Here is a 24,958-nt window from a genome sequence, read left to right as displayed (position 1 = left end):
AAATGAGACTGGCAAGTGACTGAGGTTTTCTGTCTGGCCAGGAGTGAAATGTGATTTAAAAAAAAAATTTAGGACTAGTTTACCCCAGAAGACTCAGTGGGATTGGGACTTTTTTCTTCTTTTTTTAGAAAAAAACACAGGCTTTATTCCATTTCCAAGGGCCGGTCTTCGAAGGGCGGGGAGCGCGCTCTGACAGTGGGGAGGCCCCTACTTGTCAGCGATGAGCGGGTTCCACAGGTTCACGATAACCGAGTCCCCACGCAGAAACATCTTGGAGATGTAGCGGTCCTTGTTGACTGGCTTGGACTTCTTGCCCTTGCCGCTCTTGGAGACCTCGGTCCACATCTCCTTCACATTCTCCAGCACCATGTTGCAGTGCCTGTCAAAGGCCTTTACGCGGCCCGGGAGTTTCTTGTTTCGGCAGTTGGTGAGCACCTGAGTGTTGTTTTTGACCGACTGCCTGAGCACAGAGAGTGGACCTGTGTTAAATTCCTCCTCTTCCCGCTTCTGCAGTTCCTCTGGGGTCATCTCACTCTTGGGTTTGTTGAGGAGGCTCATGATGGTGGCTGAGTCCTCAAGTCACTCCGGTCTCCTCCGCATTGCTTTGGCCTCTGAGGAATTGGTAACTTTGATATGTGTTCTACAGAAAAGTCTTTCCAATTTATAAAATGCTTCGTGAAAGCACTGTCTTCTTTAATCATTGCAATTATCCTTTGTAATAAGCAAGGCTTGATTGCTTTCCATTTTACAGATGAGTAAACCAAGGCTTGGTGGCTTTCTCTCATGATACTATTGGTAGAATTGATGCGTGAATACAAGTCCTTCTGCTGCTCCCACAGTTATCCACACACTATCTCTGTAAGAGAACATCACTCCCTTTATCAGCAAATAAACACAAAATTGGCAAAGTGCTGTTGACTCATTTTGACGCATTATTTAAAATGATGGCCAATAGATAGATGAGTATAAAATTACCCTATAAAAACTGTTTTCCTTGGATGATGGTCAGCTGGAAATTTAGCCTTAGGCCTATAGAGGGCTATGGGTTGCTTAATGGAGAGAAAATGAAGAAAGAGAAGCGACCATGAAACGGGGCAAGAGTGATCACAGCAAGAACTATTTCAGGAATCTCTTTTCTTGTGAGTCCTATCCCACAAGATTATAAAATCTAACCCCAGGCTACAGATTTTCAAATAGGAAAACAACCCCTTGGTTTGCTTTCTGACCTAGCCCTTTTCCACATAAGTCAATTTGTCCAACAAACAGAGCACTAAAGTGACATTTCTTGGAACAAAACCATAAAACATTTCTGGTCTTTCCCATGTGGTTTGTTTACTGGGTTCTGGCTGGTTTAATCTTATCAGTTCTGCTGAGCCAGTGGCTCTGGGCTATCTTCCTGAAGTCTGTCTCTCTGCAGGCAATTCTCCATCTCTTGCTACCTCATTAATGCCAGAAATCCTGAGGTGAGGTTTTTTAACTCTAGGAATAAAACGAGGAAGGGAAAAAAGACATAGAAAGAGGAAGAAAAGAAGAGAGGAGGAAATTGATGAATCCTGATTTACACACACACGCACACACACACAGCATCTTTCCTCTTATTCCTCTATTCCCTTCAGAAATAAGGGGAATCAGTCCTTTAAATAAAACACAACCTAAGCATTTGTCATAGTCCTCAAGAGAACAAATGAAACAGAAAAAGATATAAATACACTCATGGATATTGTGACCAAAAGTTCCTCAAAGACACTTGTGATGGACCCAGTACAGATCCATTTCCTCTTGATGTACATGGGATGGAGGATATGGCAGTGTGTGGGGGAAGGAAGAGGAGTGTTGTAGACAGGGATGTGGACTGGAGAGACAAGATGGGGAGAGGGAAGGAAGAAAGCATGTACTCTCTGGATTTCTGTCTTCGGGATGTGATTTTGGATTGTGAAGGCATTCAGCACTAAAAGATTGAGAAGGCTGCTGTGTCATAGTGGCACTGACATGCTTTATGACTGTCATATTTTCAATACTCACAGCTGCATCCAGTGCAGAAGATGAACAATGATCGAAGGTGGGATAACTCCTGAGTATGGGAGACAGGACCTGAGCAAGTTTGCTTTGCTGAAATAGCAGCAGCCGGCACTTGTGCAGTTCTTATGATGCATCAGGTGTTGTCTTAACCCTTTTCCCATTTAGGAAAACAATAGTGTAGCTTAGCTGCCCTGTTCATTTACTTTTGCATAAACATGCTCTTTGAGGCTAAAGCAATAAATATAAACCTAACTGGTTTTCAGTGTGAAAATAAAATATATAAACTGTTTTTAGAATTATTTTTAAATGGTACTTGTCTTCAGTTTTAATGTAACAGGAATACACGTGATAATGATCAACATGTAATGATCTTTTTTCATGTGATACATTTCTATAATTTACAAGTTACCTCAGGATAAACACTACAACTGCAAGTGCGTCCCATTCTTGGGGCGAGTGGGAATTTAGGTTCTACATACATGTAAAAATGAGTCAACTCGTGAATTCCCAGTGATACCTCTTCTTCTTGTAGATTCTGTTATTGTCTCATTGTAGAGGTGAGAAAACTGAGGTTAAGTAATTTGCCCAAAAGCAGTTGAGGAGTAGTGGGACCAGGATTACAACTCCAGCATTCTGCCTTTGGAGTGGGAGGTCTACACACTTTATTGGACTACCTCTCAGGGCTAAATCAGTATGTTCATGCCCTTGTCTTTTGAAATAGCAAAAGGAACAACAAACTTTCAGCAAAAGGAGACATGAATTACCAAAGTTTTAAAGAAATGAAAATTTCATTTAAAAATATTTAGTAGTGTGGGAAAGGCTTCATGAGTTGGAGCCAATGTAATGTAACACAGTATGTATTTTGTTTAACAAAAAACTTTTCTACTTACATCTGTATCCTCTATTTCAGCATAGGAAAAACTACCAGAAATAAATATGCAAAATGTTATGATGGATATTTCTCAATAGCAGGATCAATGGCAAGTTTCCTTTTCTTCTTTGTATTCTTACTATTTACCAGCTTTAAGAAAACAATCTACACATAATTTTTATAAAAAAAAAAAACTTTCGGCACACATGTTGATGCAGTTGAATCTAATTTCTCCTTGCCATTAAGTGCACCCTCTCCTGGGTGCACTATTCTCAATACCTGCTGTTCTTCCTCATAGAAATGAGTAAGTCGGCTTGCACCTTCTAGCCCCAAATTGTCACATATACTCCGCCATCCAGTGCAGTGTCCCAAAAACTTTACCCTCCATCCACAGCAGAGGATCCTGTGGTGAATTCTGAGGTGGTACAGACTTCTTGGCAGTGAGGTTAATAACCCCTAAATCATGAGGTTTTGAAGTTTTGGTTTTATGTATGTGATTTCTGTTCATGATCCAGAGGCCTAACCTGGGGTCTAAGTTAAGAAATGCATAAGGACTTAATTGACGGATATGACATGATTGGTAACAGATACACAGTATATTTATATGAACTAGGAAGAAAAGATATATAGAAACCCTTTCATAATAGGAAAATCCTTTCATAATAGAAACATCCATACACAGCTGCTCATTTATAAATAGTTGAATGTATTATCCGTGGGCATACATTTCCAGGCCTTTTGCACACTGATTATCATGCAGCAGTAAGCATGGTCAATCCAGCCTTGGGTTTCCCTGCTAACCAAGGAAACATCTGCCTAATTCTAGCCCTGTCTGCTGAATGTCTCTTAAAGACTGATAAGGGATTAAACTATATTTGATATTTATAGAATTTTATTTCTAGTTTTGTGTTACATGTATACTTCCTTCTAGTATTTAAGCATGTTCCCCCCCCATATACTAGAAAGAAGTATCCCCCAGGTGTCTAGCTTTTGACTTTCACAGGTGAGCCTAGACATTATTAATGAATGGATCTGGACTATGATGATTCTTTTAATGAGAAATTCAAATGCATAAGCCTTTGGGATCATATGGGACATAGATGAATTTTAGAATTTTCAAGCCACCCACAGGATGCTTTGACGGTTTGTTGATGTGACTTCCACCTTTTCCCAAATGACAAGGGAGGTTACAGATGAGGAAGAAGGAGAGGAACTTGATCAAGGCAGGCATGGGGTCTGGCAAGGAATTTCCAGTAATTTGGCATCAATCTGTTCAATGTGTTTACCTGGATCCTGCGCCAGATGGCTTGACATCCCAGGATAAGGGGGGAAGGGGAGAATCCTGGAGGGACTGATGCGGGTCTGCAGAATTGTTTTCCATTTACTGATATAGCAGAGAGGGTCTCACACAACTGCAGTCACCCTTGACCAGATGTGAGGCCAGCACACCATGCCTCCAGGCAGCCCGTGAACCTAAATTCTTAGTGCCATTTGGGCCCAGAGGCATAAATCATGGATTTTCTATGAATTGGGGATTACTGCTAAACCGTGTGCTTTCTATTAATAGATCTTCATAAATGCCACAGGTGCAGCTGCAGCGCCTCTTTGAAGTCCATCTTAATCGTCCCCTTTCCAAATCCTAATAATCCAACCCTCATAAAAAAAAAAAACGGGATTATTGACTGAGGAGGCCTTGGGGATCCCTAAAGGCGCTGCACCTCAGACACCTGCTTGCCCTGGAGGTGCGGCTGCAGGCTGCGGGTGAATTCGAGCCAGGTGTGTCATTCCACCCTGCCTGGAGGCGGAGCCTGCTCCTCGGGGCGGGGCCTGGGCGGGGCGGAAAGGGCGGGCTTGCTGGCCGGCAGGTTTACAGTCTGCATGAGTAGGGATTTCCCCTCTTAACTGTTTTCATAAAACTATATTCTCTGTAGATACGGTTTCAGACAACCTTCCTTTGGTATGTCGATTATAATTAATTGGAATTAAAGTTATTTAAGTTAAATCAAACTCTCATTTGTTTAATTAATTTCTCCAGTTGTGACCTCCACTGCCTTTTCTGCGCTGTCCTTCCATCCACCTTGTACCATTCAGACCAAGCAAGGCCAGGGCCAATGTAAAAAGACCTCAGTGTCTCAATACAGCGCCCTCCCTGGGCTGTCTTCACTCCTGTGTCATGAAATCCCTTCTGGGTAAAATGTCTTCTCTGTAAAGCCTTCCCGACTTCTGAGCCTGCTTTAGATACCGGCCGCTTTGTTTCCACAGTACTTTGTTCATGCCTGTGTTTTCATCTATATTTATACTGTTCATTTGTTCCACACATTCCTTTTCTCTTTTCTCCTGGCTTCTAGGAACTGGTGCAGTTGCTAAATATACAAAATTGAATATCTTGAGAATCACAAGGTCATGGAAAAAAGCTATGAAAATAACTCTAAATGTAAAATATACTGAGTATCTTAATAAAACATAATCTGTGGTCTTAAGGAGCACTGGGATGTGAAAATTTGTAAACTATCTTATTGGGGACACCCAACAGGATGCCTAGCACCTCCCCAGTGCTTGATAAATCATATTGGAATCTGGGGTGTAGTTGAAAGACAGCTGGAATGGAGCTCCAAGTTGGTTTTCTCAGGAGATGTGGAACCTAAGGGGGTCACTCAGACTCCAGCATTCTATCCTTGTGGCTCTTAAATTAAATGGCTGCAATGATGCTGATTTTCTAGACTGTTATCAGCAGCAAATGAGGAAATGTAATGGAAAGCAGTCTGAACACTGCAAAGGTACCACTGTGGCTACTGTGACCTTCATGACACAGAGCCATCCATTCTACTGACATGTGTGAAAGCTCACAAGTTTCTACATATTTAACTACATGATCTGGAAACTGAAAACCAGACTGGGGTTAAGAGGGTTGACAAAGGAAGGGAAGCCCTGTTCCTTCTTATTCCTCCTAAGCTTGAGTCTATCTCTTTGCATGGAGACCACACAGGTCAGAGGTTTGAGAGAACTATGAAATATATTTAAGATGTAATTGGCCAATTCTGTTTTATGTAGAACAGGATGCATGCACAGGTATCGGCATCTCCTGAAAAGAACTTTCCCAATAGCTTTCCATGGAAATTTCCAATTTTGTTGGAAATTAGGTGGATTCTGAGAACAGCTGTCATGTTCAGATTTCTTCTCCTTGGTGTGATAACTATAGTCAGGAATGAACAGTGGCCTGTCAGCGTGAATCCAAGGGTAGATAAATCCATCATTGGTTTAGGCAGCCTTGTATTGCACCATGGTGCTAAAACTCATAAAGTTAATCAGCTAGTACAGAGACACCCTTGGAGGCAAATGCATGGAAGAAGATGTGAATAGAAAGGAATTCTTTTGGACAGGGGTCTATTTATCATTGCAACCTAAGTGCTTTGTGGGCCTATAAAAATGTGGATTTGTGTGATAGAGGGGAATGTGCAGGGAATAGAGCCATAGGCTTCCAAGGGGAGACGGGATGCTTGTCTTCTGACAGTAAAATTCACTCAGGTGAAAATGCATTTGGCCAAGTTTCTGATTATCCTTCACACAAGGAATGATGTTTGTTGAATTAGGTCATATGTGATGAGAAATAAAACCCCATTTGGCCTACAAAAAGAAAAATAGTCTTTTCCATGAATTCGGGTACTTCTCAAGCATATGATTCAAGAAGAAACTGGGTTTAACTTGCATAGTTTATTATCCTTAAAGCATGCTGGCCACAGGGAGGTATTTACTCCCTCAATGGTCTCCATATTTTTCTTCTTCCTTTTTTTTGATATTGTGAATTGAATTCAAGGATATTTTACCTCTGAGCTAAACTCTGGCACCCCCCTTTTAAAAAAATCTTTTAACAAGTTCTCACTAAATGACTGAGGACCTCACTAATTTTCTGAGGCTGGTCTTGAAACTGCAATCCTGTCTCAGCCTCCCAAATACTGAAATTACAGACATAGGCCACCATACCTGGCTTAGTCATTCTTTTTCTTGAAAATACAAACATTGATGGAACACCTACTGTGAATTAAGCAAGGATTTCCCTTGGAGATATGCACACACATTCGCACACATATGTAATATATATATGCATGTATATGTATGTGTATATACATATATAATTTTATTTCAAATTAACTTGCTGGCCACAGAATTTTCCATGTCCTAGAAGTACACACTTTTTTTGTTCTGAAATTTGCAATATATTTTGACTTTGTTTGTAAGTATATTATATTGCTTAAAAATGTTAAAAATGGCACCAAGAATTTACCTATTCTTAAATTGTACATTTTACTCCTCCTTTAGCTTATTGTAAAATATCCTGCTATTGTTGAAAACATTGATACTTATTCCTTCTTGGTTTGGAGATGAACAAAATTGTTCATAGGAAACACTTTCTGGGTCACCTGCTCCTGGTGGGTTACCACGAAAACTCTTAACAGAATGAGTGAGATGCCTGGTCCCTTATCAGTGAGATTCCAATTAGGTGGTGTAGGGGATACGTTAGGATTTATAAGCATTACTTCTCTGGATCAGGCTATTGACCACCCCAGGGACTCACACTAGTAGTTTCCATGTTTCCTGTAGTGCTTTCTGAAAACAAGGGATCTCCTGGGAATCTCTCAGCAAGCCTTAATGTAAATCTTTTCTGTAGGAAAACATTCACCAGGGGCTGAACTGTGATGTCCCCTAAAGACAAATAAAAATGAAATTAAATGTTTGATCTCTTCATGTAGCAGTACATTGTGACTCCCCATGTGTATGCATTTTCTTTGAAATAAAGCAATAACCCCAAAGAAAAATCCAATAAAATTTGTAATGCTCTTAACAAACACTTGTAAGATTTCTCCTCTGAATTTGTCTTTAGGGATCCATTTCTCTTTTCCTAGCTTGCCTTGAAAGGTGAGCAGCTTCAAGTATGCATTTAACTTCTGATGCATCCGGGAGTGCTTGCAGTCTTTCCGCTAACAGGCTAATTAAGGACCTATGAGGGTCCTCAAGGGAGCTGAGCTGCTTTCTAACACCATCCAGGGCCATCCGAGGGAGGCAGAACTCCTATGAGCTTCTTGCCCCAAGTCACCCAACAAAGGTGGCAAATTCCCAGGGAAAGTATCAAATGAATGTGTTAATGAGGCAAGCATCGGAAAAGCAGTTGAGGGAGCAGGGGTATAGCAGATCCCAGAGGCCGAGTGAGCTTGAAGGAAAAGGAGGATTTATTTATCTGGTTCACAAATGAGGGCCTGTGTGAGGATCTCTCCTCTCAGTTGAAAACATGATTAAATCTTCAACTGCACTAAGAAATCTCAGATGAGTCTATCCCTTTGAGGTCTACACTTTGAGGGGGGAAGAAAAGGCAATTTGAGTAACATAATTAAAATTTCATATACATTCTGATTATGTATTTGCCCATGTTGTAATTTTGTGTAAGTAATAATTTACCTCAAATTAAGGTTGGAGTTAACTGGAAAAAATTCAGCAAAGCAATTCATTGAAACTCTTATTTGTGTAAGTTTATACAAGTGAATGTAACACCTGGTTGAGAAATAACCTGGGCTAGACCCCTGTCCCTGTGTCACAGCGATGTAATTTCTCCCATGTCACTCCCCATTTCCTGTTTGTCTTATTTTCAAAGTTTCTTCTCCCTACTACTCTACCCTTGCCATCTTGCTTATTTTTAATATTATTAAGATTTGAAGGCAATCGCTTCAGCACTGAGCTACATTTTAGCTCTAAAGGCACAGATTTTTAAAATGTATAATTCTATATGTTTTAGTCATGCAGTGTCAATCAATGTTTATGTTGGTGTAACCTCCACCTAAATCAAAATCTAAAACATTCGACATATGTACACAGTGGAATTTTACTCAGCCATAAAGAATAACACAGTTATGTCATTTACAGGGAAATGGATGAAACTGGAGAACATTATGCTAAGTGAGATTAGTCAGTCATAAAAAATAAAAAATCAAATGCTCTCCCTGATATATGGAAGCTAGGGAGAAAATGGGTCATAGGAGGAACTCTAGACAAAGAAGGAGATACTGTAGATGAGAAACCAAGGGAGCCTACTGAAAGGACTGGGAGGGGGAAAGAGGGAAACTCCTTAATATACATAATGCACATTAACAAATATATCAAAGTCAATCACTAAGCCAAACATGAGAAGGAGGGAGGGAGAGGGAATGGTGTGAAAATTGAGTAAGAGCTAATTGGCTGATGTGTGCCTCTACCATCTTGTACTCCATTAAGATGTATGACAGTGCACCAATACAAATTTTAATTTTTTTTAAATTTTTATGTGGGTCATATTGAAAATGGAATACATTCAGACTGTGCTTGGTACCCTTTCCCACCCCGACTTCCCCTTCCTCCCTCCCAACAATGAGTGTCCAGGTTGACCATGCTACATTCATTCTTTTATACATATTCGAATGTAGTTCTTCCATTAATCAACCTCAACCTTCTTCCTCTACTATCCTTCCATTCTAGTTTTGCTGAGGTTTCCCCTCCATTATCTGGAGTCTCTCTGGTATTCCTAATACTCCCTTGTTGGGGCATATTAGAGACAACATATGTCCCTTCTCTTTCTGTGCTTGGCTGATCTCACTCAATATAATGTTCTCCAGGTCTTTCCAACTTCTTGTGAATGACATGACTTTGTTCTTCTTTATGGCTGAGTAGAATTCCATTGTGTGTAGTTCACATAATTTTGCAATCCATTCATCTGTTGATGGAGACTTAGGTTGGTTTCATATTTGGGTTATTATGAATTGTGCTGCTATGAAAATGGGTATGCATATGTTACTGTAGGTCTCTGATTTCAACCACCAATAAAAAATTTAAAAAATATATAAAACATTCATATCAAGTTCCCTTCTTTTTCTTTTCCAGTTGAGTTTTACCCCCCCACCCCATTATATCAAGGCTATTGTGATTTCTGTCACCATAAATTAGCTCTCCCTAGATTAAAGCTTCCTTTAAGTGGCATACTGCTGTATTATTTTTTGTGTCTGATTTCATTTCTCAAAATGTTTCTGAAATTCATCCGTGTTTTATATATTAAGAGTTTAGTGATTAACACAGTGTACTCCTAAAACTCACCAAGACCCTTTCAGGGTGTCTATGAGATTAAAAGTATTTTATAATTAACTAAGATGTGGTGTACACAATTCACTCTTAGTTTTTCACCAGTATACAGTACAGTTTTACCAAAGCTCCATGAAATTTTATATTACAATGGATTGAAGAAGCAGATATGAGAATACCAATCTCTTTTATTAAAGTAGACATTCAAGTAAAATAATATTACTTTTCTCACTAAACGCTTTTGTTTTGACAAATACAGCTATGTTCACAAAATTACTTAACATATAGTAAGATTATTATTATTGGTTGTTTTTTTTTTGCAGTACTGAGAATGAAACCCAGGAGAATTCTACCTCCGAGTTACACTCCCAGCCCAATTTTTTATTCTTTATTTTTGAAACAGGGTCTTACTAAGTTGCGGAGGGCCTCACTAAGTAGATGAGGCTGTCCTTGAACTGTGATCCTTTGGTTTCAGCCTCCTGAATGCTGGGATTACAAGAGTGTCCCACCATGCCCGACTATTATTATTATTTTAAGGTGAATATAAGTGAATACATGCTTTTAATTGCTTGGCTATAATATCTAATATGATAAATAATAACTACAAGACATGTAAAAAAAAGCCCTTTGGTATCCCCAATATTTTTTAACAGTGGGAAATAAATAGTCCTAAGGCCAAAAAGTTTGGTAATTACTGAAGTGGCTTACTTTTTTATTATTGCTCAATGTTTTTTTACTCCACATATCATGATTTGTTTATACACTCTCCTATTGAATTATCTCCAATTTTTGGCAATAATAAAGGTGCTATGAATATCTTTGCATATATATTGTGGTACTGGGGTTCCTGGAAGCCCTCTACCTCCAGGCTACACTACCAGACCTATTTTATATTTTTTTATTTGGAAACAGGGTCTCTTAAACCAGCGAGGCTGGCTCCAAACCAACATGATCCTCCTGTCTCCGCCTCCCAAGTGCGGTTGATTACAAGCATGCGCCACCACACGTGGCTTTGCATATATATTTTTATGAATGTTTATTTTCTTTTGTGTTAAATATTTTAGAGTGTGATGGCTGTATCGGAGGGTAGATATGATTTTGTCTCTTTATGAGACGGCCATCAAGTATTTTCCAACATTGTTGTACCATTCTGTGCCAACACCAGCAACACATAAGAATTCTGTCCTTCCTTTTTGGTGTGGTAAAGCTTTCTAATTTTAGCCATACCAATAGACAGGTAGTAGCTCCTTATGGATTTTATTTCCACTTCCCTGGTTACTAAGAATGGTAACTTTTAATGTACTAATTGGTTATTTATATATCTTCTTTTGTGAAATGTCAGTTCTTGGCTTTTATTCATGTTTTATTTTTGCCTTTTTATTAAAAATATGTATTACAAAATTTCTCTTGAAGTTTGTGGTTTTTCATTTTTAAACAATGATTGTAGAACTTTTTATTTTAATGGAGTTTAATCATTCATTTTTTATGCTCAGTGTCCTTTGTACTTGTTTATAAATGTTATTATGTATCCCATGGCCATAAAGGAGTGATTATATTTTCTTTTGCTAGGTGTTTATAGTTTAAAATTTTGTATTTAGGTCTATGATGTGTCTCAATTTTTGTACGTGGTGATGAAGGAGTTGCTCTCTTTCCTGTGGCCCGATTTTTACTTCTGGAGGCCTAGAATCAATTTTTCTAGTGCATTCTTGTGGACACCCTTCTCTTACTGAAAGGAGAAATGCATCCATGAACATCCTAGAAGCATTTAAAACCTTTTGTCAGGATGGAATCAGTATATTCTTGAAGCTTAAAGTCACCTCCCTGAATACACCACATAAGCCAAGAACTGGACGTTTCAATACTGTAATTACTACACTCCTTTTTATTTCTGGAACTTCTAATTCCTTTTTTTTTTTTTTAATCTGCTGATGTCTTACTTACAACCATGTCCTATCTCAAATAGTACCTGTTCCAGGAGGCCCACATTTTTTTTTTTTTTTTTTTTTTGGTGGTGCTGGTACTGGGGTTCCTGGAAGCCCTTCTACCTCTGGGCTACACTCCCAGACCTATTTTTATATTTTTTAAATTTGGAAACAGGGTCTCTTAGGCCAGCGAGGCTGGCTTTGAACCTGCGCGATCCTCCTGTCTCCGCCTCCCAAGAGCGGGGATTACAAGCGTGCGCCACCACGCCCGGCCCCACATTTTTTTTAAACTGCTATCAATTTGTCCAAGAATCCTAACTCTTTACATGTATGTTACAAGTTCTTGATGAATGTTCATTGCCTTATTCACTGTAAAACCACACAAGGAAGCTAGTTTAGAAAACGTCACTCAGTCAGTGCTCAATAAAGGACTATTGAGGATTTCTTCAGGTCTGGGTTTGCAAAGATTATTTTGTTGTTGGAGCTTTCTTCTAAATCCTACGTTGTCTGGATAGAATGCATTATCTGTTGCTTACTAAAGAATTCACAGTACATGCATGCAAACACCTAAGTGAAAGATGTTCTAGAAAGAGATGTTCCTTCCTAACAGAAAAACTCAAACTCTTTTAGCATGATAAACCAGTTTGGATACAAAATTTCATATACTCAGTATCCCTGGGGAAGGGCTTTATTGGCATTTTAAATTAATATTAATCTTTTGACTTTTTATATGGGAAAAGAAAATGAAAATCTATAGAAAAACTCGAATTCCTGTGTTGTTTAAAGTGAACGATTTGTATTGATAATATACATTCATTCAAGGGTTTAGTGGTGGAGTATTGTATTTAGGGGGCTTCACTTCTATGTTTCTTTTTTGGCAGTACTAGGGATTGAACCCAGGGGCAATTTACCTATAAGCTACACCCTTAGCCCTATTTTTTATTCTTTATTTTGAAACAGAGTCTCACTGAGTTACAAAGAGCCTTACTAAGTAGCTGAGGCTGTCCACAAACCTGTGATCCTCCTGTCTCAGCCTCCCAAATGCTGGGATTACAAGTGTACTCTACCATGCCCGGTTCCCATCTTTCTTATAAAATCTTTCATACTAAGGTTATGTGTGTCTTTACTTTATAAAAATAAATTATACTTTTCAAGACCACATTAGAGAAGAAATTGGTTAGTTAAAAAGATCTAGTCCCTTCACTATTTAGTTTCCTGGGTGCAAGCAATATAAACTAACTTTGCTTAAATTAAGAAAGAGAAAAACAATCTATTGGCAGATTACAAGGTGCATCACAGAACCAAGAGAATATCAGACACCCAGGATTTAGAAAGGTCAGGGACAAAGAACTTAGCAGAAACTAATGAAACTAATGGAATGTTTATTTGAGCAACCACTCACAAGAGGAATTGACTCTAACATTTTCTGCCCATATCTTACTTTTTTCTCCATTTAAATTGTCTGGGGGAGGGAGAGAGAGAGAAAGAGAAAGAGAAAGAGAAAGAGAAAGAGAAAGAGAAAGAGAAAGAGAAAGAGAGAAGGGCTAGCATTATGTGGGTCTTAAAGATGGGCTAGCCTGGGCTTGCCTTTAGCAAGTGGAAAGTAAGGACACCATGATAGGAATGGTGGGGCAGATAGCAAATAATGGAGAGAACTTTTGTTCTGGGAAATAAACTATGTACTAGAGAAAAGGGGGAGTAGATGATGTGTGTCAAAAGCAGAAAATGGGATTTTAAAGCCAATATATCCCCACCACCACCACCATGCCTTACTCTCAGAGTTAGCTCATACATATTCAATAGTATAAGTTTTCCTGGTAATAAAGAGGATTTTTTTTGGAACTTGTAATAACTAGTAAGTAGGGTGTGCACTTTTCTTGACACATAATTGACTGTAACTGCAGAGAACAAGTTAATTTATCTTTACTCATCAAAGTTTCCCAGAAAATTGAAATATTCTTAAACATAGGCTGCAATTCTCATCTCCTATCCCAATCCAAAGGAAATAAGAGACAGTGATCAGGGAATCCCATGTGCCTTCTTCATCGCAACCCAGAGAAGCCAGAAAGGCAACAACAGGAACAATAATAATAATCGCCTAACGGAGGTGTGCAAGGAACATGTGTAAGTGCCTAATACACACTATCTCATGGAGCGACAGAGAAAGCATTCAGGTTTTTTTTTTTTTAACATCTGGAGTTCAGTTTGTGAAAGTTATTCAGGGCCAGGGAAGTGCAGGGAAGTGGATTGTGGTCTGAGGTTTTTTTGTTTTGTTTTGTTTTGTTTCTTTCATGTCACTGTAGTAGCCACTGAGGTGCATCACCCAGAAACCCCCTTTTTGTTGTACTGGGGATTGAACCCAGAGGCATTCTACTTCCAAGCCACACCCTCAGCCCTATTTTATTTTTTATTTTGAAATAGGAACTCACTGAGTTGCTGAGGCTAGCCTAGAACCTGTGATCTTGTCTCAGCCCAGATTCCCCTTATGACTAGAGGCTTGCTCTTCAGCTGCAGGGAGTGCTGATGGCTGGCTGCCCTCAGTTGTCAGCCCTTTTTAGAAATTGACTTCATGTCTATGGGCAGCTCGCATATGCATTCAGTAGAGAGGTGAGTCAGGAGTGAAAAACCTGCTGCATCCCAACCAGGACAGCCCTGTGGGGCCACGCCAGCTCAGCAGAGCTGCTGCAGGACTGGCCTCTGCCCACGCTGAGTCCACAGCACGGCACAGACTCTCCCTCTGCCCAGTCCTGCTGGCTTCCCTTCTCTCGCAGGCCTGTTGATCCAGGAAGTGCACCTTGCACCTTTGAGTCAGTTTCTCTGGGAACCTGACTGGCACAGCCATGAAGCTAGGAGATTAGTTAATGTGGCCTGGTAGAGCCATTTCTGACTGGTTGTCGAATCTAGAACACAGCACAATCTCTTGGCAGTGGCCTTCTTTGCTATTTATCAGTCCTGCCCGCCACCAGCACCTGCAGGTCACCTTGCCTGTGGTCCTGGGAGCCAGGGAATCTGGATCCACTCTGGATCAGCTGTTTTGTCACTATAGGGTCTTAGGCCACCAGGTTATAAATCCCTACTGCTTGTAGTGTAGCTGACGAGAGGCTTGGCTTTTCTGCTTCTAAGCTGAAGATGCAGAAGTAGATAATCTTTAAGGTTTTAAAAAATCTAGCCGGGAGTGGTGGCACATGCCTGTAATCCCAGGATTCGGGAGGCAGAGACCAGAGGATCACGGTTTGTGGAGAGCCCCAGCTACTTAGTGAGGCCCCTTGCAACTCAGTAGGACCCAGTTTCAAAAATAAAAAATAAAAAATACTAGGGCTGGAAATGTCACTCAGAGCTAGAATGCTCCTGGGTTCCATCCCCAGTACCATAAAAATATTCTATAATTTTATAAAATCAATAATGCATATACACACGTAATTCAAACCCTAGTTTTTCTTTCTATAAAATGGGACAAAATCTATCTCAAAGGGCTGATGCCAGTGTTCAGTAATAAATGTAAATTCTGATTTATGACAGGTGAAGTCCTAGACAGACAAGTCACGATAGCTTCTCTCCCTTTTGTTCAAGTAGAACTGACGTATGAGGCCTCTCAGAGTTCTACAGTAGCCACTGACTTACTCACGCGTGCACACGTGTTTTGGTACTAGGAATTGAACCCAAAGGCATTCTATCTCCAAGCTATACTCCCAGACCTATTTTATTTTTAGTTTTGAAACAGGGCCTCACTACGTTGCTGAGGTAAGGTTGGCCTCTAACCTGTGATCTTCCTGTCTCAATCTCTCAGTGCTGGAATTATGGGCATATGCCACCACTCCCATTATAGAAAGATATGAAGATCATTATTTCAGCAGAATCTGTGTGTAATGAAACCAAAGGTGGAAAATGGATTATAAGAAGAGTAACACTTTTCACACTACCCTCAAACTCCTTGTTGAAACACTGGCTAACTTGTAAAAACACTGCAATGCTATTATACCAACCTACTATGCTGCTGATTCTCCCAAAACTTAGTAGATGTACAACATCACCCCTAAAGAGTCCTTGCAGTTCAACATGGGTCTAAATGGGCACTGGACATTAGCCAAGAAGCGCTACATTCTTTCATTCTAGCTGCTTCTCCCCTTCCCTGTAGACAACTGTTGCCTTGTCACTCACATAAAGTGAACATGCCTAGACATGACACCGAGGGTCTTTTTCTTTTCTTCTTTTGTGCTACTGGGGGTGGAACTCAGGGGCTTTTCTACCTCTGGGCTATACTCCCAGATCTATTTAATACTTTATTTGGAAACAGGGTCTCACTAAGTTGCTGAGAGCCTCAAAAGTAGCTGAGGCTGGCTTCAAACCCGTGCGATCCTCCTGTCTCAGCCTCCCAAGCGCGGAGATTACAAGCGGGCACTACCACGCTGGGCTACACAGAGGGTTTTTAACTGACCAGCTTCTTTGCCCTTGCCCTTGAATGCTACCTTGGCATAGACCCTCATTTCTCTATTATCCACACTGCAGTCTTGGTGTCATCCAACACACCTCTAATTCTCTCCTTCACCCTCAGTTTACATCAAGAAACAGGCAGAAAGGAGAGGTGTGTAACACTGGGGCATGTCAGAGCAAATTCCAGAGTGTGGCATGGCTTGGATGCCTTGAGCTCAACCTGCAGAGGACAGATGCCAACTCTAGTTCTCAGGGGAGCATAGCTCCCCTCAGCTTCTCAGCTTTCTTCTTGATATTTTTTACTGTTCATCTTTTGTAAGCATTCGTCCCATCTGCTCCTGGACAAGGTGTCTGACTAAATTGCATTCTGTGATACAAGGTGACTTCAAGCTAATAAAAGAATAGCCAGATAAGTAGTAGGTAGGTTTTTAATCAGAAGACTATATTGAACTGGAGATAGTAAAATCCTGCATAACCACCTGCAGATGCTAGAGATCAATAAAGCTCTGGCCGGGGTCGGAATGGCTCACCTTCCTAATATGTTGGCCTTTTGTTTTACCTATTGCTTTATAATTGAACTTAATAAACTATCCATTTTATTATGTATAGTACATAACTCCTGGAGTTTTATTGTAGTAACTATAATCCCAGCATAGGTGAGACTAAAGGAATCATTTCATGGGGGAATATTTTGAAACAGAAAGAACCTACTGATATGTTTCTTGAAGAAGGTTACTTTCACAAAACCATCTGACTTTTATGTAAAAGTTGAAAAAATATTCATGGAAAAAATATTTCACCTCCTAGTACCTTACAGTGGTATCTTCTATGATATAGTCTTTCGAAGACTCTTGATACATCTAAGTATTTCATTAGCAAAATTATTATTTCAACAGTATCTGCGTGGAAATAAATCAAAAGGAAAAGATGGGTTGGTTATAAGGAAAATGATACTCTTTGCACTATTCCCAAATTCCTTGTAGAAACACTAGCTAAAAGTATTAGGAAGGAGAGAAAATATTTCAGAAGACCTTTGGGATCTTAATGTATTTTGCAGATTTTCCTGTACTCACTGGTCTATTTAGGCAATTGTGATTTTGGCAGTTAAGTGTCTGATTCAATTTTAGAAAAAGGCTGTTTGCTGTCATTTTGCTTTCTGATACTCTTAAGATGGTTCAATACTGAATTAACTTGACTTGAAATCTAACTTGACTAGAAAATAGCCAGAGAAATTTTCAATTTATCACTAGTTTGATATAAGGAGAGGTTTGCTTTTGGCTTCACTTGGGATCACCAGAGGAATGTAATATGCTTGCATCTGAGTCCATTTCCTGAGATTGGGACCACCCACATTAGCCCAAGGGATAGACTTGAGATAGAAATCAGTGTTACATTTGCTTTTACTGTCTATTTGCATACCTGAGAAATAGATCTGATGTCCAAAACTTTGAAAATCAATGTTTTGCATGATTTAATTATTTTCAGATCTAGGTGCAAGCTGCAATTTTGAGACTCTGAATTTTAGACCCATCCTCATTGAGAAGTACAAGCTCTTTGTCTCCCTTTCATTCTCATTCATTTTATATTATTCCCTCATTTCCCAGGAGCAACCTCAGTCTAGGAACAACTCTATGGCACTATGGCAACCCATTGGTGAGACTGGAATGTGAATACAATAAGGGAATGGTACAAGAGGGGCTACTCTCAGAGGTTTGTTCTCAGAGGATCTTGTACGTTAGATTTCTCCAAGTTTCAGTCACAGTTCTTTTAGTTGTTACTAGTGTCATGGTAGTAAATGGTAGGGGAGAAACATTCTTAGAGGTTTTTTTCTCAGAGGATCTTGTACATTGGATTCCTCCAAGTTTAAGTCACAGCTCTCTAGTTTTTACTAGTATAATGGTACTACATTATCTGTCTTAATAAATTTAGATGTTTGTCTTAGATGAGAATATGAATACCTTAAGGGCTGAGATAATGCCTTATTTTTCTCTGGCATTCTTTGAAAGGTTGGTAACTTTGAGTAACTATTAAGAATTTGCCTCGACTTTTAGAATTAGCTCCACTTTGCGCTTTTCCTTCCCGAGATTAGATTGAAAGTTACCTTAGTAAATCAACTCCCCCCATGGAAAGGTTCTGCTTTATCGTCAGGATACCTATAAAAATTAATAGCTTCTCTATACCCTAGTCATCAATTGTCTGAAAAAGAAATAAGAGGAATAAAGTCCATTCATGATAGCTCCAAAAAGAATAAAATACTTAGACCAAAATAAAACCAAGAAAGTAAAAGACCTCTACAATGAAAACTGCAGAATACTGAAGAAATAGATCTTAGAAGATGGAAAGACCTCTCGTGTTTTGGGATAGGAAAAATAACTATCATCAAAATGGCCATACTACCAAAAGTGATATACAGATTCAATGCAATCCCTATTAAAATGCCAACATATTTTTTCCTTTTAACAATTTTTTTATTGAACATAAATAGTATACATTTAAACTATATTTGGTGCCCTTTCCCCCCACCCCCGTTTTCCCTTCCCCCCTCCCACCAATGGTTGTCCAGGTTAACCGTGTCATATTCATAATTTTACACATATTCAGATGTAGACCCTCATTAATCAAGATCCCCTTCCTCCTCTCCTATCTTTCCATTCAAACTTTGCTGATATTTCCCCTCCATTATCTGGAGTCCCACTGGTATCCTCTGTGTTTCCTAGTTTGGGCATATTAGAGGAAACACATGTACCTTCTCCTTCTGTGCTTGGCTGATCTCACTTAACATAATGTTCTCCAGGGCTTTCCATCTTCTTGCAAATGATATAATTTTGTTCTTCTTTATGGCTGAATAGAATTCCATTGTGTGTATTTCCCACAGTTTTGCTATCCATTCATCTGTTGATGGAGATCTGGGTTGGTTCCATATTTTGGCTATTACAAATTGTGCTGCTATGAACATAGGTATGCATATGTTGCTGTATTTCTCTGAATTCAACCCCTTTGGTAAGATACCCAGGAGTGGTATAGCTGGATCATATGGTGGATCTATTCCCACCTTTCTTAGGAATCTCCACACAGATCTCCATAGTGGCTGAACTAGTTTGCATTCCCACCAACGTTATTTTTCACAGAAATAGAAAAACATTCCTAAAATTCATATGGGAAACAAAAAGACCCAGAATATCTAAAGCAATTCTTAGCAACAAAACCATGCTGGAGGCACCACAATACCTCACTTCAAACTATATTACAAAACTATAGTAATGAAAACAGTATTATATTGACACAAAAACAGACACATATATGGAAAATGAAACAGAATAGCAGATACAGGAACAAACCCTCATATCTATAGGAACTTTATCTTTGGAGAAGGGTCCAAGAACAGATGATGGGAAAAGATGGCTTTTTTTTTTTTTAAACAAATGGTGCTGGGAAAACTGGTTAAGCATATGTAGAAAAGTGAACTAGACCCTAACCTCTCACCCTGCACAAGAGTCAACTCAAGATAAAAGGTCTGTAAATTAGACTAGAGGCTCTGCAACTACTAGAAGAGAGCATAGGCCCAAAATCTCCAACACATAGGCACTTTTAGGGACTTCTTCAATAAGACTTCCATACCTCGGGAAATAAAAATCAATAGATGGATATTCATCAGATTAAAAATCTTCTATGCAGCAAAGAAACTATTAAGAGTCTAAAAAGAGAGTCTATAGAATGGGAGAACATCTATTCCTCTGATAGAGGACTAATACCTAGAATATATAAAGAACTTAAAAAATTCAATACTAAACAGAACCCATAATTTAAAAAATGGACAATGGATCTGAATAGACATTTCTCAAAAGAAGAAATACAAATGGCCAACTAATATATGAAAAAATTCTCAACATCATTAGCAATTAGGGAAATGCAAATCAAAACAACACTGAGATTCCATCTAACCCCAGTTATAATGGCAATTATCAAGCATACAAACACAAATAAATGCTGGTGGGAATGTGAGGAAATAGGGACTCTTATACATTGTTGAAAATAGATTGAAAATTAGTACAACCCCTTTGAAGATCAATATGAAGTTTCCTCAAAAGATTGGAAAGGGAGCCACCATAGGACCCAGCCATTCCACTTTTGGGGATCTTCCAAAAGGCATGGAAATCAGATTACTAAAGGCACACATGCATTTCCATATTTGTAGAAGCCCAATTCATAATAGCCAAACTATGGAACCGGCCTAAGTGTCTATCAACAGACAAATGGATTATATAATTATGGTATAGACACACAATGGAATTCTACTCAGTCATAAGAAAGAACATAATAATATTATTTGCAGGAAAATGGTGGAACTTGAAAATATTATGCTTAGTGAGCTTAGTCAGTCATAGAAAGGGAAGTGCTATATGTTTTTACTCATATGTGGGAGGTAGAGAGAAATTGGGAAACAAAGAGGACCTCAGATAAATGAGGGGAGACAATAGTGGAATGGGGATGGGAATCTAGGGAAAGAGAGAAAAGGGAGATGCGATGATAAAAACTATTCAAATAATCCTTTATTCATACATGAAGCTACTTGTACTAATGTTAAGATTACCTATGGATGGGGGGCAGGATGGGAACTAGAGGGAAACACACAATGAATGCTGTGGCATGTATGTATTTGCCACTCAGAACCTCACTGTGATGTATAATTACAATGTGCCAATAAAAACACAGTTTTACATATTTAAAAAAGACCTAGAAGTTTATTTAAGTATCACGTTCATGACCTTTTGATTCAGGAGGATGAGAAACTGTCACATTGCCATCCTGCATCCTGGATGTTCCAGGCTACCACCATAACCCTGGAGTTGTACTTTTTCCTTGTTTACTTCTGTAGGAAGTTCTTTTCTATGATCAGGAGCCTTAGGTGGGTAGGAGGATAAAGAGAGTGCTTGTGTACAATAGACACAGACAGTATTAGTGCCTCACTCACACCTGAAAAGAGGGTTTATTCTCCTCAATATTTTAAGGACCATTAGCAATGGATGGAGTTAACACTAGAAAAGGGAGGTGAAGTGAACCCTTCAGATAAATAACCTGATTGGATGTTATGATACCATAGATCCTGTGTTGTACATATACTTTATGTTTGTCTAGATCCACACAAATGTTTGAGAATGAATGTTGTAAATCCAGATAATCAAGAGAAAGCATAGATATATTCTGATATAGGAAGATGGAGGTTCAAATGGTAACCACAGTAGACATCTTTTTCTGGGAGTGGTGATGACTCACCCATCTTTTAGTAGAATGTTCAGCTTGAGATGTTTCTCCTTCATTGAGATAGGGCAATTTCCATATTTCTCAACTTATTTTTACCTCTAGTTTTGACAGATGACAAATGGTGACTCTGCTTAGATCAAAATAGAGGCGGCAATAATTTTTTTTTCTGGTAAAATGCCAAGTCATTATCAACCACATTATTGGACAGAAATGTGTCACTAGGAGCACATGCATCTGGTAAAATTCACTATAGCTAAAACTGGGATCTCAACTGTAACTCAAGAAAGTGATATGGGCATTCTGTAAGACCAGAGGTTCAACATAGGGCTTTTCCCCAAACCCATACAATATCACCTTGAGAAAGGCCTGGTGCTGCTGAGCTGAACTCATAGCACCCGTGGCCCACACTCTGGTGAGGCTGTACCTGGGTTTCTCCAGGGCATTGTGATCAGCACTGATAACTGTCATTACCTAGGGATGGGAATGGTTTAAGAAAAGATCAGGACACAAAATTAAAAGCCTGCATATGCTTATTAGGAAAGACACAACATGATGAGGGGTAAGGTGTTTGGATAAAGTGAACATGGGTAATTCCTACTATAGTCAAGGAATAGAATTAAGAGGCATTCATTAAAATTTGAAGATGCTAGTAACAATAAAACATGTATGTTACTGTTACTAAATACTTATATAGTATCTTATAGATTCTGTTTTAGTTTGCAGAGCAAGCAATACTGACTTATAAAGTTAATTATATAGCAAAGTGACACAGGCTAAATATAAGCATGATGTGACTAAGACTACAATTTTTACCAAGTATATTTTCAAAGTATTGGCTGGTATTGTTTAACAATGAAAACAGTGTAAAAAGTGTACAAATTTTAAATCACTTATGCAACTGATAATTGGATATTGATAATATAATGATACAGAGCACTGAGGTTGATATTGGTATATTTACTTAAGTAAACATAAGTGATGGTAGTATTTCCATTAATGTACTTCAATATTCCCCCTCTATCTCCTTTAGACCGCCTCTCTGGCTCCAGAAAATGAGGTTTCTCCTCCATTGTCTGAAGTCTTTCTGATATCCCAATTACAACCTATCTTGCCATATTAGAGAAAAACATATGGCTGTTCACTTTCTGTGACTGACTAATCTTACTTAGCATAGGTTCTTTGAGTGCTTCCATTTTCCTGCAAATGACATAATTTTGTTCTCTTTATTGCTGACTAAAATTTCATTGTGTGTATTTCTCATAATTTTGTAACCCATTCATCTGTGGATGGACATCTAGGTTAAATTCACAATTTCACTATTGTGAATTGTGGTGCTATGAACATGGTATGCATATATTACTATAGTTCTCTGATTTGGGCCTCTGAAAGAAACCCAGGAGTGGTATAGCCAGATCATTGGATTCATTCCCAGCTTTCTGAAAAATTTCCATATGGGTTCCCATGATGGCTGAACTAGTTTGTAATTTCACCAATAGTGTAGAAGAGTTCCCATTTTTCCGCATCCTTTCCAACATTTATTGACTTCTTGATTTGACTTCTTGATTTTTGCAATTCTGACTGGGGTTAGATGGAATATTAGTGTAGTTTTTACTTGCATCTCCCTGATTGCTAATGATGTTGAACATTTTTCATTTATCTGTTGGCCATTTGTATCTCTTCTTTTGTGAAGTGTCTATTCAATTCAGTTGCCTACTCCTTGAGATATTTATTTTTTCTGTGTAAAGTCCTTTAAATTCTTTGTATATTTTGATATTCGTGCTCTATCAGAGGAATGGCTGATAAAGATCTTCTCCAATTCCGGTAGGCTTTCTCTTTAGACTCTTGGTGTTTTCCTTTGATATGCAGAAATGTTTTTAGTTTAATGCCATCCACTTTATTAATTATTGTTTTAATATCTTGAGATTTTTAGGGTCTTGTTGAGGAAGTTTCTATCTGTGCCTATCTGTTGTGTCTATCTGTTGAAGTGTTGAACTTTATGCCTCTCATTTAGTAGGTTCAGTTTCTGGTCTAACTTTCAGGTCTTTGATCCATCTCAAGTTGACTCCTGTGCAGAGTGTGAGGTAAGGATTTAGTGACATTTTTCTACAGCTAGACAACCAGTTTTCCCAATATCATTTGTTGAAGAAGATGTCTTTTCTCCAACGCATGTATTTGGCACCTTTGTGGAAAATCAATTGAATATAAGTGTGTGGATTTGTTTCAGTAACTTCTTTTCTCTTTCATTGGTATATGCGTCTGTTTTTGTGCCAATACCATGCTGGGATTTTTTTTTTTGTTGTTTTATTTCTATACCTCTGTAGTATAATTTGAAGTCAGGAATTATGATGCCTCCTGCATGGTTCTTATTCTTGAGAATTGCTTTGGCTATTCTGGGTCTTTTGTTTCTCCTTATAAAATTTATGACTGATTTCTCTAGGTCTATGAAGAATGACATTGATATTTTGATAGGGGTTGTACTGACTCTGTAGATCACTTTTGTAGAGTGACCATTTTAATAATATTTATTCTGCTCATGCAAGAGCAAAAAAGATCTTTCCATCTTCTAAGATCTTCAATCTTTTTCTTTAATGTTTTATAATTTTTATTGTAGAGTCCTTTTATATCATTGGGTAGGTTTATTTCTAGGTATTTTATTGGTTTTGAGGTTATTGTAAATAGAATTGTTTTCTGTATTTCATTCTCAGTAGAATCATGATTGGCATATAGAAAACTATTGATTTCTTTTAGGTTGATTTTTTTATACCACTACTTTCCTGAATTTGTTAATCACCTCTAATAGTCTTTTGGTTGAGTATTTTTGGTCTTCTAGGTATAGGATCATGTGATCTGCAAATAAACATAATTTTAATTCTTCTTTTCCTATTTGAATTCCTTTATTATCTTTCTCTTGTCTCATTTCTTTTCTGTCAAGAATCTCAAGCCTATATTAAAACGGAGTGGTGACACTGAGCATCCTTGCCTTATTCCTGATTTTAAAGGGAATTCACACAGTTTTTCCTATTCAATGTGATGTTGGCATTGGGTTTATTGAATATTGCCTTAATGATGTTAAACTATGTTACTTCTATTCTGATTTCCTGCGGTGTTTTTTTTAAACATAAGTGGGTATTGGATTTTGTAAAATGCTTTTTTAGTATGTATTGATATGATCATGTTATATTTGTCCTTACTTCTATTTATGTGGTGAATAACATGTATTGGTTTGCTTATGTTGAACCAGTCTTGCTTTCCTGGGGTGAAACCAACTTTGTCATGGTATACAATTTCTTTTAAATGTGGTTCTGAATGTGCATGGCTATTATTTTGTTATTTTGTTTACATTTTTTGTATCTAT

The 24,958-nt window shown here is 38.5% G+C and overlaps 1 protein-coding gene across 1 annotated transcript; it reads right to left on the bottom strand.

The window, feature by feature from the left end:
- Positions 1 to 207: 207 nt before the first annotated feature.
- LOC308265702 (small nuclear ribonucleoprotein Sm D2-like) lies at positions 208 to 558 on the bottom strand (the record flags this gene model as incomplete). Its single annotated transcript, XM_080699523.1, has 1 exon — positions 208 to 558. One exon carries the CDS (start codon positions 556 to 558, stop codon positions 208 to 210), a length of 351 nt encoding a protein of 116 aa, XP_080555649.1.
- Between the last annotated feature and the right edge of the window lie 24,400 nt (positions 559 to 24,958).

This window comes from Muscardinus avellanarius, assembly GCF_963383645.1.
Source record: "Muscardinus avellanarius genome assembly, chromosome: 7".
Classification (NCBI taxonomy): domain Eukaryota; kingdom Metazoa; phylum Chordata; class Mammalia; order Rodentia; family Gliridae; genus Muscardinus; species Muscardinus avellanarius.
Note: the sequence above shows the minus strand (reverse complement) of the source record. Positions and strands in the feature narration are given on the sequence as shown.